Genomic DNA, 12414 nt, shown 5'->3' with positions numbered 1-12414 from the left:
AATGGAGGGAGGGAGGGAACACAGGGAGCATTATTAATGGAGGGAGGGAGGGAACACAGGGAGCATTATTAATGGAGGGAGGGAACACAGGGAGCATTCTTAATGGAGGGAGGGAGGGAACACAGGGAGCAGTATTAATGGAGGGAGGGAGGGAACACAGGGAGCATTATTAATGGAGGGAGGGAGGGAACACAGGGAGCAGTATTAATGGAGGGAGGGAGGGAACACAGGGAGCATTATTAATGGAGGGAGGGAGGGAACACAGGGAGCATTATTAATGGAGGGAGGGAGGGAACACAGGGAGCATTATTAATGGAGGGAGGGAGTGAACACAGGGAGCATTATTAATGGAGGGAGGGAGGGAACACAGGGAGCATTATTAATGGAGGGAGGGAGGGAACACAGGGAGCATTATTAATGGAGGGAGGGAACACAGGGAGCATTATTAATGGAGGGAGGGAACACAGGGAGCATTATTAATGGAGGGAGGGAACACAGGGAGCATTATTAATGGAGGGAGGGAACACAGGGAGCATTATTAATGGAGGGAGGGAGGGAACACAGGGAGCATTATTAATGGAGGGAGGGAGGGAACACAGGGAGCAGTATTAATGGAGGGAGGGAACACAGGGAGCATTATTAATGGAGGGAGGGAGGGAACACAGGGAGCATTATTAATGGAGGGAGGGAGGGAACACAGGGAGCAGTATTAATGGAGGGAGGGAGGGAACACAGGGAGCATTATTAATGGAGGGAGGGAGGGAGGGAACACAGGGAGCATTATTAATGGAGGGAGGGAGGGAACACAGGGAGCATTATTAATGGAGGGAGGGAGGGAGGGAACACAGGGAGCAGTATTAATGGAGGGAGGGAGGGAACACAGGGAGCATTATTAATGGAGGGAGGGAGGGAGGGAACACAGGGAGCAGTATTAATGGAGGGAGGGAGGGAGGGAACACAGGGAGCAGTATTAATGGAGGGAGGGAGGGAGGGAACACAGGGAGCAGTATTAATGGAGGGAGGGAGGGAACACAGGGAGCATTATTAATGGAGGGAGGGAGGGAGGGAACACAGGGAGCATTATTAATGGAGGGAGGGAGGGAGGGAACACAGGGAGCAGTATTAATGGAGGGAGGGAGGGAGGGAACACAGGGAGCATTATTAATGGAGGGAGGGAGGGAGGGAACACAGGGAGCAGTATTAATGGAGGGAGGGAGGGAACACAGGGAGCATTATTAATGGAGGGAGGGAGGGAGGGAACACAGGGAGCAGTATTAATGGAGGGAGGGAGGGAACACAGGGAGCATTATTAATGGAGGGAGGGAGGGAGGGAACACAGGGAGCATTATTAATGGAGGGAGGGAGGGAACACAGGGAGCATTATTAATGGAGGGAGGGAGGGAACACAGGGAGCATTATTAATGGAGGGAGGGAGGGAACACAGGGAGCATTATTAATGGAGGGAGGGAGTGAACACAGGGAGCATTATTAATGGAGGGAGGGAGGGAACACAGGGAGCATTATTAATGGAGGGAGGGAGGGAACACAGGGAGCATTATTAATGGAGGGAGGGAGGGAACACAAGGAGCATTATTAATGGAGGGAGGGAGGGAACACAGGGAGCATTATTAATGGAGGGAGGGAGGGAACACAGGGAGCATTATTAATGGAGGGAGGGAGGGAACACAGGGAGCATTATTAATGGAGGGAGGAAGTGAACACAGGGAGCATTATTAATGGAGGGAGGGAGGGAACACAGGGAGCATTATTAATGGAGGGAGGGAGGGAACACAGGGAGCATTATTAATGGAGGGAGGGAGGGAACACAGGGAGCATTATTAATGGAGGGAGGGAGGGAACACGGGGAGCATTATTAATGGAGGGAGGGAGGGAACACAGGGAGCATTATTAATGGAGGGAGGAAGTGAACACAGGGAGCATTATTAATGGAGGGAGGAAGTGAACACAGGGAGCATTATTAATGGAGGGAGGGAGGGAACACAGGGAGCATTATTAATGGAGGGAGGGAGGGAACACAGGGAGCATTATTAATGGAGGGAGGAAGTGAACACAGGGAGCATTATTAATGGAGGGAGGAAGTGAACACAGGGAGCATTATTAATGGAGGGAGGGAGTGAACACAGGGAGCATTATTAATGGAGGGAGGGAGGGAACACGGGGAGCATTATTAATGGAGGGAGGAAGTGAACACAGGGAGCATTATTAATGGAGGGAGGGAGGGAACACAGGGAGCATTATTAAACGTGTTTATACTACTTTATTTATACAACTATTAAAACGTGGCCTTTATCATCTGTGGGATGGAACGGTGTGAAGTTTAACTCAACCGGGAATAACTGATCATCAGCACTAACAGAGTGTCGACTTCACAGACAACCATTTCCACTTCATAACGTTCAACCGAAAGCCTACCTCTACTTGAACTGTTACTGTCTGGCTGTACCACACGTACTACAAATATTCCTGCATATCGTTCTGTCTTTTTACTGTCCTTCTCTCTCTTGGTCTTTCTCCACTTTGCTCTGCTGCCAGGCTTAACCCAATACGGACAGAGCAGTTTAACATCCCTCAAACGCTCACACACTCAAAACATGAGCGCACACCGCACATACACACACTGATTGGAGTGGCGTGGTGATGGTACTCAGTTGATAAGTATGGTGTGTATGAGGAGGGGGAAGTCTGGGACAGTCAGTCCTGACAACGTGCTCTGCTTATAAAGAGACCCATCCATCATTTACTGGAGCAATCATACACACCTCCACAGCCTCTTCCCACTGGACACACACCGGTTGAATCAACCTGGTTTCCATGTCAATTAAATTCCATTGAAATGATGTCTGTGTCCAGTGGGTTCCACCTCCTTTTTCCACCACTATCCTCCTCCATCTTCTTCCACACTCTGTTCCCCCTCTCTTTCCTCTTACACTCAGTCTTCCCCACCTCTATCGTTCATCCCCCTCGTTCATCCCCCTCGTTCATCCCTTTTCTTTTCCCTCTGACGTTCTCAAACTTTTCACCTTAAAAGGCGAGTGCTGTCTGTCTGCTGATATGACAGACTGACAGGAGACCCAGCCGGGGAGGATAATCCCACCGCAACTTCCAACACTAAACCCCCCCCCACACACACACACACACACAACGTTGGGGACAAATATACGTAAAAACAGGTAGACTTCTGAACAGGCACACACAACCAAAAACACACACTAACCACCTACCATGCAAAAAAGAAAGGTGTGAGCACAACCACAGACATGTAAAAATCATCACACAGATATGTACACACACACACACACACACACACGTCTACTGCCAGAAGCGGGAAAGCACAAAGACTGTCTCCCTCTCCCGCTGAGCAAAAATGAGAGGATAGAGAGAACCTGGCAAGAAACGAGAGTAGCGACTGTCTTTACCCAGAATACAAAACAGCTCATTAACTAATAACACCCGGCTACATTTAAGACACTGTCACACACCAGGAACTTTAGCATGCAACATCCACACTAACCCATTCACAGTACCAGCCAAGAAAGAACCTTACATATATAGTCATATAGACATACAGGCAGGTGCAATTGTTAATGCTACACAACACTATAGAATCAGAAAACACCCCACACGTACAAAATACTCAGTACAGGATTAAAGACAGATTACAAAGGCTTTTCTATACACACAAGTTACTTCAAATGTACTGTCACACACACACACATTACCGTATGTGCAGTTACAACACAGTCTGAGTACCAGTAGAATCTCCATCTCACACTTCCTTCTCTGTTCTCTCTGCCTCCCCTCTCTGTCCATCTCCAACACCCATAGTCAGAGAGAGAGAGAGAGAGAGAGAGAGAGAGAGAGAGAGAGAGAGAGAGAGAGAGAGAGAGAGAGAGAGAGAGAGAGAGAGAGAGAGAGAGAGAGAGAGAGAGAGAGAGAGAGAGAGAGAGAGAGAGAGAGAGAGAGGAGAGAGAGAGAGAGAGAGAGAGAGAGAGAGAGAGAGAGAGAGAGAGAGAGGAGAGAGAGAGAGAGAGAGAGAGAGAGAGAGAGAGAGAGAGAGAGAGAGAGAGAGAGAGAGAGAGAGAGGAGTGTGAAAGGCAAAGAGAGAGAGGAGAGAGAGAGAGGAGTGGGAAAGGCAGAGAGAGAGAGAGAGAGAGAGCGAGAGCGAGAGAGAGAGAGCGAGAGCTAGAGAGAGCGAGAGAGAGAGAGAGCGAGAGAGAGAGAGAGAGCGAGCGAGAGAGCAAGAGAGAGCGAGAGAGAGCGAGAGAGAGAGAGAGAGAGAGAGAGAGAGAGATAGAGAGATAGAGAGAGAGAGAGAGAGAGAGGAGTGGGAAAGGCAAAGAGAGAGAGAGGAGTGGGAAAGGCAGAGAGAGAGCGAGAGAGCGAGAGAGCGAGAGAGCGAGAGAGAGAGAGAGAGCGAGAGAGAGAGAAGCGAGCATGCACAGGAGGGAGCCTGGCCTCCCTAAGCCTGCCGCTGCATACACAAGCAGAAGAGACAAGGCTACAGAGTCTGAAAGAGCCATAGCAGCCTTCTGACACACATCTAGATTAGAACTCATCTCTTACCTTCCATAGTGACATTTGTGTTACAGTCCTTCGAGTCCTTAGGACCCTTTACTTTCAGGTTCTGGAAGAAAATGAATGAATTGTGATTGCTGGTGTATTACAGGTTTAGTGGTATAATATTTTAGTGGTATAGGAATTTAGCGGTATAGAACACAGGAGGCTGTTGAGGGGAGAATGGCTCATAATAATGGCCGGAACGGAACAAGGAATTGCATCAAACACCTGTAAACCATGGAAAGGGAAAGAGGGATAACTAGTCAGTTGTACAACTGAATGCTTCAACTGATATGTGTCTTCCGCATTTAACCCAACCCCTCTGTGTTTGATACCGTTTCACTCATTCTGCCCCAGTCATTACCACAGACCCGTTCTCCCCAATAAAGGTGCCACCAACCTCCTGTGGTATAGAAGCAGGACCCACCCAGAAACACACCCACACACCCACCCACCCAGAAACACACACCCAGAGACACACACACACACCGAGATACACACACACACACACCGAGATACACACACACACACACCGAGACACACACACACACCGAGACACACACACACACCGAGACACACACACACACCGAGACACACACACACACACCGAGACACACACACACCCACCCACCCACACACACCCACCGAGACACACACACACACACACCCACCCACACACCCACAAAAAACACACACCGAGACACACACACACCGAGACACACACACACACACACACACCGAGACACACACACACACACACACACACCGAGACACACACACACACACACACACACCGAGACACACACACACACACCGAGACACACACACACACACACACCGAGACACACACACACACACACCGAGACACACACACACACCGAGACACACACACACACACCGAGACACACACACACACACCGAGACACACACACACACCGAGACACACACACACACCGAGACACACACACACACCGAGACACACACACACACCGAGACACACACACACACCGAGACACACACACACACCGAGACACACACACACACACCGAGACACACACACACACACCGAGACACACACACACACACCGAGACATACACACACACACACCGAGACATAAACACACCCACCCACCCACCCAGATAACCGAGATACCCACCCAGAGACACACCCACCCACCCACCCAGAGAACCGAGATACCCACCCACCCACCCACCCAGAGACACACCCACCCACCCACCCAGAGACACACCCACACACCCAGAGACTAGAGGTCGACCGATTAATCGGAATGGCCGATTAATTTGGGCCGATTTCCAGTTTTCATAACAATCGGAAATCGGTATTTTTGGGTGCCGATTTCCATTTTTTTTTAAACTTTATTTAACTAGGCAAGTCAGTAAAGAACACATTCTTATTTTCAATGACGGCCTAGGAACGGTGGGTTAACTGCCTTATTCAGGGGCAGAACAACAGATTTTCACCTTGTCAGTTTAGGGGATCCAATCTTGCAACCGTACAGTTAACTAGTCCAACGCTCTAACCATTGCACTCCACAAGGAGCCTGCCTGTTACGCGAATGCAGTAGAAGCCAAGGTAAATTGCTAGCTAGTATTAAACTTATCTTATAAAAAACAATCAATCATAATCACTAGTTATAACTACTAATCCAGTTTAGCAGGCAATATTAACCAGGTGAAATTGTGTCATTTCTCTTGCGTTCATTACACGCAGAGTCAGGGTATATGCAACAGTTTGGGCTGCCTATCTCATTGCGAACTAATTTGCCAGAAGTTTACGTAATTATAACATAACATTGAAGGTTGTGCAATGTAACAAGAATATTTAGACTGATGGATGCCAACAGTTAGATAAAATACCAAACGGTTCCGTATTTCACCGAAATAATAAACCTTTTGTTTTCGAAACGATAGTTACCGGGTTCGACCATATTAATGAGCAAAGGCTCATATTTCTGTGTGTTATTATGTTATAATTAATTTGATTTGATAGAGCAGTCTGACTGAGCAGCAGCAGGCCCATAATCATTCATTCAAACAGCACTTTCGTGTGTTTTGCCAGCAGCTCTTCGCAAGCACAGCGCTGTTTATGACTTCAAGCCTATCAGCCTAATGGCTGGTGTAACCAATGTGAAATGGCTAGCTAGTTAGCTGGGTGTGCGCTAATACTGTTTCAAACGTCACTCGCTTTTAGATTTGGAGTAGTTATTCCCCTTGCGCTGCAAGGGCCGCCGCTTTTGTGGAGCGATGGGTAACGATGATTTGAGTGTGGCTGTTGTCGATGTGTTCCTGGTTCGAGCCCAGGTAGGGGAGAGGAGGGGGATGGAAGCTAAACTGTTACACTGGCAATACTATAGTGCCTATAAGAACATCCAATAGTCAAAGGTATATGAAATACAAATGGTATAGAGAGAAATAGTCCTATAAATGCTATATTAACTACAACCTAAAACCTCTTACCTTAGAATATTGAAGTCTCATGTTAAAAGGAACCACCAACTTTCATATGTTCTCATGTTCTGAGCAAGGAACTTAAACGTTAGCTTTTTTACATGCCACATATTTTACATGGCACACATTACTTTCTTCTCCAACACTTTGTTCTTGCATTATTTAAACCAAATTGAACATGTTTCATTATTTACTTGAGGCTAAATTGATTTGATTGATGTATTATAGAAGTTAAAATAAGTGTTCATTCAGTATTGTTGTAATTGTCATTATTACAAAAAAAAAAAATAATAATTAAAACGTCCGATTAATCGGCATCGGCTTTTTTGGTCCTCCAATAATCGGTATCGGTGTTGAAAAATCATAATCGGTCGACCTCTACCAGAGACACACCCACCCACCCAGAGACACACACACCCACCCAGAGACACAGATACACACACCCAGACACACACACACACACACATACCCAGATACACACACATACCCAGATACACACACATACCCAGATACACACACACACACACCCAGAGCCTGGTTGAGGCTGAGTGGAGCTAATGAAGAGGAATGGAGCTGATGCAGCAGACTGTCAGGCTGGTAAAACACACGGCCCCAAAACTACACACACACACAAATACATACACAACACCATATATTAGTACACATTTCAGCCCTCACAACTGATGTGCATGGGGTGAGTGTGCTTTGTGTGTTTACGTGTGTGTGACCAACATCTACCTCAGAGATCTTCTGGAACTGGGTGTTGGCCTGGCTGCATTTCTCTGCTGTCTCCACCGCTGTCTTGTAGTTGTCAACAAAAGCCTTGTACACCCCCAGCTGGCTGGCCTGGAGCACAGAGGAGAGGACACAATGTTAACACCGTGGAGAGCGGGAAAAGTAGGAGGAGGAGGATGAGGAGGATGAAGAGGAGGAGAATGAAAATGACGTTGTCTGGAAGTCCACTCCTAAATGAACTTTCCTTTATTTAGGGGCAGCAGGGTAGCCTAGTGGTTAGAGCGTTGGACTAGTAACCGGAAGGTTGCAAGTTCAAACCCCCGAGCTGACAAGGTACAAATCTGTCGTTCTGCCCCTGAACAGGCAGTTAAGAATTTGTTCTTAACTGACTAGTTAAATAAAGGTAAAATAAAAATAAAAAATGTACATATTCTATGTTTAGAACTACCCATACTACACCCAAGACTGGAGAGGGGTATTGGATGACGCAATTCAACTCCCTCTAAGAGGAACCCAATCACAGGAATGTCAAAAATACAGCCCGTGAGATAAATAAATAAAGTTAAATAAATGTATATATACAGTGCATTCAGAAAGTATTCAGACCCATTTACTTTTTCCACACAGCCTTATTGTTTTTTCCCCCCCTCTCATCAATCTACATACAATTCCCCACATAATGACAAAGCAAAAACAGGTTATTATAAAAATAAAAAAATATATAAAAAATACCAAAGTTAAATATTACATTTACATAAGTATTCAGACCCTTTACTCAGTACTTTGTTGAAGCACCTTTGGCAGTGATTACAGCTTCAAGTCTTCTTAGGTATGAATCTACAAGCTTGGCACACCTGTATTTGGGGAGTTTCTCCCATTCTTCTCTGCAGATCATCTCAAGTTCTGTCAGGTTGGATGGGGAGAGTCGCTGCACAGCTATTTTGAGGTCTCTCTAGAGATGTTCGATCGGGTTCAAGTTTGGGTTGTGGCGGGGCCACTCAAGGACATTCATAAACTTGTCCCAAAGCCTCTCCTGCTTTGTCTTGGCTGTGTACTTAGGGTCGTTGTCCTGTTGGAAGGTGAACCTTCGCCCCGGTCTGAGGTCTTGAGCGCTCTGTTGCAGGTTTTCATTAAGGATCTCTCTGTTCTTTGCTAAGTTTATCATTTTTCCCTTGATCCTGACTCCCAGTCCCTGCCGCTGAAAAACATCCCCACAGCATGATGCTTCCACCGCCATGCTTCACCGTAGGGATGGTGCCAGGTTTCCTCCAGACGTGACGCTTGGCATCAGAACTAAGACTTCAATCTTGGTTCATCAGACCAGAGAACCTTGTTTCTCATGGTCTGAGAGTCCTTTAGGTAAACTCCAAGCGGGCTGTCAATGTGCCCTTTACTGAGGAGTGGCTTCCGTCTGGCCTGATTGATGGAGTGCTGCAGAGATGGTTGTCCTTCTGAAAGGTTCTCCCATCTCCACAGAGACACTCTAGAGCTCTGTCAGAGTGACCATCGGTCACCTCCCTGACCAAGGCCCTTTCTCCCCTGATTGCTCAGTTTGGCCGGGAAGAGTCTTGGTGGTTCCAAACTTCTTCCATTTAAGAATGATGGAGGCCACAGTGTTCTTGGGGACCTTCAATGGTGCAGAAATGTTTTGATACCGTTCCCCAGATCTGTGCCGCGACACAATCCTTTCTCGGAGCTTTGTCATTATGGGGTATTGTGTGTAGATTGATGAGGAAAATGTATATTTAATACATTTTAGATCAAAGCTGTAACGTTTACCAAAATGTGGAAAAAGGGAAGGGGTCTGACTACTTCCCAAATACACTGTATAAAAATGTAACTCAATATACTTTAAAATGACTAAAACCAAATTGGAAACAGTGTAGTAATGATAATGGACCTACATTCATTCAGTTTCTTGACTGTGTCCAGCTCACTAAGAATCCCCCAAATGAAAACTTCACAGTCAGAGTGCATAGCAAAATAAAAAAAAGATGGATAGAGGACTATTTTGCGTCCCCAGGGGCAAAGTGAGTTTGACACCCCTGTTTGGCACCAAATTAATACCCATTCAAATGATCTCTCCTGAGAGGCGTGAAGAACATCTATTGTGAACGATGCAGACTATAAATTCCATCGAGTCCAGGACTGATTTTAAATCAACTCCAACACACTACCAGAGTTAGCAGGGCCGCGGCTCCGCTGGCTAGAAGCTATCTCTCCCTTGGACACCTTCTAATCACATCCCCACAATGCCCTTCCCTGCTTCGGGTCCCACGTTCCTGATTGGAGCACAGTCAAATCAGCCAGTCGCAACGCCCAGGCCTCTCTGTGCATTCTAATGAAGGCAATTGGACCAGGAAATGAATATGAATACATAAACAGCTCCAGTGAAGGGACAAGGGAGAGCTAGTCAAGACATTGATGGAGGGAGTGAGAAAGGTATGGGTCTGTGAAATAAATGAGAGGTTAGATTAATTAGAACTTGTTAAGCTACTGTATGTGTGCTCTGCCCTGCCTCCCCCATCCCTCCCTCCCCCGCTCTCGTCCTCTGCCCGTGTGGTGTGAAGCATTATCACTGTTGGAGAGGAGAAGTGGAGAAACCATGAGGTCTCTGAGGACACTTCAAAGCAGAGATCAATATTCTTTCCCTTCTCCTCTCTCCCCTTCTGGCTCATCTTCCATTATGCTCCCCTGTACCCATCTTTCCCTGCAGATTTGGAGAGAACCCTCTGACCCAATCAGTCGTCATGGCAAAGGCTGTCTCCTAGCAACATTTACATCCTTGGCAGAAGCACTTCGGTCTCTCACCAGAAGCACTTCCGTCTCTCACTTAGGTACTAGAAAACACCCTGAGACATAGGAGAGGGTGAGAAAAATGTATGAGAGGATAGGAGAGAGAAAGAAAGAAAAAAATAAATAGAGGGAAAGAAAGGAGTTGGAACACTGACGATTTCCATCCCTCTCACTCCCCTCCTCTCTCACTCCCCTCCTCTCTCACTCCCCTCCTCTCTCACTCCCCTCCTCTCCCTTTCCCCTCCTCTCCCTTTCCCCTCCTCTCCCTTTCCCCTCCCACTCCCCTCCTCTCCCACTCCCCTCCTCTCCCACTCCCCTCCTCTCCCACTCCCCTCCTCTCCCACTCCCCTCCTCTCTCTTTTCCCTCCTCTCTCTTTCCCCTTGCTTCTTTCGTTTGATCCCCCTGCATCTCCCTCTCTGTTTCTACTGTAGTGTCTCCAGTGCCCCACACGGGGAGCAGTGGGGAGTGTGCTGTGTAATTATGACACCATCTGTACACTGTTTGGTGGCTCCCTCACAGACAGGCCTGTCTAAATGTTTAGTCGCCATGCGACACACACACACACACACACACACACCTCCCAGATGGAACTGGATGATTCTGCTAATGGATGTCGGCGAGACATCTGTGGTGTGTGTGTGTGCGCCTGCACATGCATAATTTGATGTCTTCCACTGAAAACGTACTAAATGAATTAACCGAATATACAGTTACGTCAGTATAATGAACATTTAGAATCTTTTCTATCCAATTGAAAATGGAGGTTAAAACTTTGCTTCTACGACAAAACAATACAGTCACATAAATGCAGAACACCATACTAAGTGGAACACCGTACTAACTGCTAATCACATCAGTCTGCTCTGTCAGAGTGGTGTTGTATCACATGGAGAGCCCTAACTCCTTTAGAGACCTTCCTTATGAGACAGAACACTCCTAACCCAATCAGATTCATGGAACCGTTCCCTAAACCAATCAGGCTCCACACTCCGGGGTTTAATGAGCAGTGTAATCCAGGAAAGAGACGGTGTACATTATATACAAATTGGATTCATAACACATAATAAGAAATGTAAAAATATATGAGAGCGAGAGAGCGAGAGCCTACAGTACATGAACATTTAATTGTCAGAAATCAGCCTGTTAGAGAAACTGATGTAGGGAGAGAGATAGATGGGGGAGTAGGAGCAGAATAGAGACTAATGTCTGGGCAGACCCCAGTGTAATTGAATGTTTATCCTAGAGGGGTATAGATTGAACAGAGGGAGGTGATACCATACATGTGAAATCTATGCAGTTACAATCAGGGGTTGGAATCAAAATAATTTTCCAATAATTTCGTTAATAATTTTTAAAAAAATGTAATGTTCCGTTCCACTGTTCTGCCCAGCAAAATAAAGTTCTGAACTGGTTCAGATCGAACCCCAAAAACAACTGTTTATATTGTTCCTTTCTGTTCATTTTTAAACCTCTGAAATATATATTTTTTAAACCCGGCATTTAGCGGATTGAGCAGCTCGGACAGACAAGTGCAGGGCGCGATTTGCGACTGAAATTTTACGTGTGGGGAGAGAGCTAGGAGGAAGCGCTGGGCATCTTGTTGTTAATGACACCTGAATTAGGCCCGCATAATCATACCCACGGATGACCGGCTTCTATGAAGGATCAATGAATGTATTTGAAGTTGAACTTCAGAAAGTTGGCTAAATGCTGGACCAGAGTTAGCTAGCTAGCTAACAAGCTTGGGTGTGTGGAGCAGCACCAGAATATATATAAAAATACAGCTAACCTTTTTGTAGTTAATAAATCCAATGTGAAATGTGATAATTATAGTA

At 46.5% G+C, this 12414-nt stretch overlaps 1 protein-coding gene across 9 annotated transcripts in view; it reads right to left on the bottom strand.

Moving 5' to 3' along the window:
- abr (ABR activator of RhoGEF and GTPase) overlaps positions 1–12414 on the bottom strand; it is a 215462-nt gene that overhangs the window by 96361 nt on the left and 106687 nt on the right. For 8 of the 9 annotated variants that reach the window (XM_036937431.2, XM_036937432.2, XM_036937434.2 and 5 more), the window contains 2 exons: positions 7786–7893; positions 4585–4645 (listed from right to left, as the gene is read on the bottom strand). In XM_036937431.2, the coding sequence (XP_036793326.1) occupies positions 4585–4645; positions 7786–7893 (169 nt within the window). Of the gene's footprint in view, positions 1–3740; positions 3858–4584; positions 4646–7785; positions 7894–12414 lie in introns of those variants that run through there. The other variant, XM_090192335.1, reaches the window with a different exon arrangement.

This window comes from Oncorhynchus mykiss, chromosome 12, assembly GCF_057628025.1.
Source record: "Oncorhynchus mykiss isolate SJ-2025 chromosome 12, ASM5762802v1, whole genome shotgun sequence".
Lineage (NCBI taxonomy): Eukaryota > Metazoa > Chordata > Actinopteri > Salmoniformes > Salmonidae > Oncorhynchus > Oncorhynchus mykiss.
This window is presented reverse-complemented; position numbering and strand designations above follow the sequence as displayed.